The sequence below is a fragment of the Charadrius vociferus genome, unplaced genomic scaffold, assembly GCF_000708025.1.
Source record: "Charadrius vociferus isolate BGI_N301 unplaced genomic scaffold, ASM70802v2 scaffold1077, whole genome shotgun sequence".
NCBI lineage: Eukaryota > Metazoa > Chordata > Aves > Charadriiformes > Charadriidae > Charadrius > Charadrius vociferus.
The window spans coordinates 644505-645967 of NW_009649168.1; the positions used below are offsets into that span (position 1 = coordinate 644505).

The 1463-nt window shown below is 65.7% G+C and overlaps 1 protein-coding gene across 1 annotated transcript in view; it reads left to right on the forward strand.

The window, feature by feature from the left end:
* The first annotated feature begins 557 nt into the window (after positions 1–557).
* WNT2B (wingless-type MMTV integration site family, member 2B) overlaps positions 558–1463 on the forward strand; it is a 4269-nt gene continuing 3363 nt past the window's right edge. The window contains exon 1 of the mRNA XM_009888437.1: positions 558–777. Within this exon, the coding sequence (XP_009886739.1) occupies positions 651–777 (127 nt within the window). The 5' untranslated portion in view covers positions 558–650. The remainder of the gene's footprint in view (positions 778–1463) is intronic.

A 1463-nucleotide genomic window follows, 5' to 3' on the forward strand; every position in this document is an offset into this window, starting at 1 on the left:
GGAAGAGGGCGGGAGAGAGGTTTTGCACATCAGCAAGTTCTTCCGCTGCCGCCCCAGGAGCTCACAGCGAGCCCGGGCTCTCAGGGCCACGGGCCCCACGACTTGCAGCCCCCATGGCCGCCTGTCTCCCAGGGGAGATGGGCTCCACAGGGACCGCTGCTCCCTGCCACAGCCGTGCACGCACCGAGCAGAGCTTCCCCCACCCCGGCTGGTGCAGCTCGGCGTTATTTTGTTAAACACAAAGACCAAAGCCCAGCGGCTGTGATGGCTCAGCAGTGCCCTGTCCCTGTGTCCTGCCTGTCGGAACCACAGCGAGCGGCATGCCCCATGGCTCCCGGGCTCGCCCGCACCGAGGGGATGCTGCACGGCGGGCACGCCGCTGCGGGTGGACGCCCTCGGCAGAGCCCAGAGCAGCTGTGACACAGCTGGAAAGCAAAGAGCGAAAGGCAGGCTTCAATATAAGCCCCCCCAGGAGGGTGAGGGCCCGGGGGGGCAGAGCCCCGCACCCTCCCCGTCTGCGGGCAGCACAGTAATGCGTCGCCGTTCTCTCTCGCAGGTACATCGGGGCGCTGGGCGCAAGGGTGATCTGCGATAACATCCCCGGGCTGGTGAACAAGCAGCGGCAGCTGTGCCAGAGGTACCCCGACATCATGCAGTCGGTCGGGGAGGGAGCCAAGGAGTGGATCCGGGAGTGCCAGCACCAGTTCCGGCACCACCGCTGGAACTGCAGCACCCTGGACCGGGACCACACCGTCTTCGGCCGCGTCATGCTGCGAAGTAGGTTCTGCCCCGTCCCCTTCCCAGCGCCGCGCGCTTTGTCTCCCTGGGAGAGTCTCTCCTCTCGCCGGGCTGCCGTGCCCGGTGGCTTGGATTACTCCCTTCGGAGAGCTTTGCCTTTCCCTGTAAATTAATCAAGCAGTAATGGGAGCAGAGCACTGCAATTGAAATAGCTGCACCAGATGAGATGGAGCAGGGGGAGCACTGGGGGAGAAGGGGGAAGGAGGAGACACCTCCGGAGAACAGGCTCATATGTAAACAGTAACGAGATATATAAATATTTGGAGAGCGGGGTTGGCCAGGACTCAGCCGTTCACGTGGGAACTGGCCGTTCCCGTGCATGGCAGGGGAGGCACGGCAGCCCTGCGGCTCCAGTCCTCGCTTCGGGCTCCGAGGTGGAGGAGGACCACGGCTGCGGGGCAGTCGCCAGCCCTGCAGGACCCGCTGGGCACAGCCCCTGCCCCGGAGGGACCTCCCGCTCCAGGTGAGGGACGGGTACAGCAAGAGCGGGGACGTGCCCGAGGAGCAGGGAGGAAGGGCGCGATGGGGACAGGGACAGTTCCAGAGCAGGAGCAGCACGGTGGGCTCCAGCCGCCCCCGGGAGGGCTCCGGCAGCGAGCGGACCCCGGGAGCGCATCCAGTCTCGCAGTCTCCAAATCAAAGGCGGCTGGAAGAGCCTTTCCGCT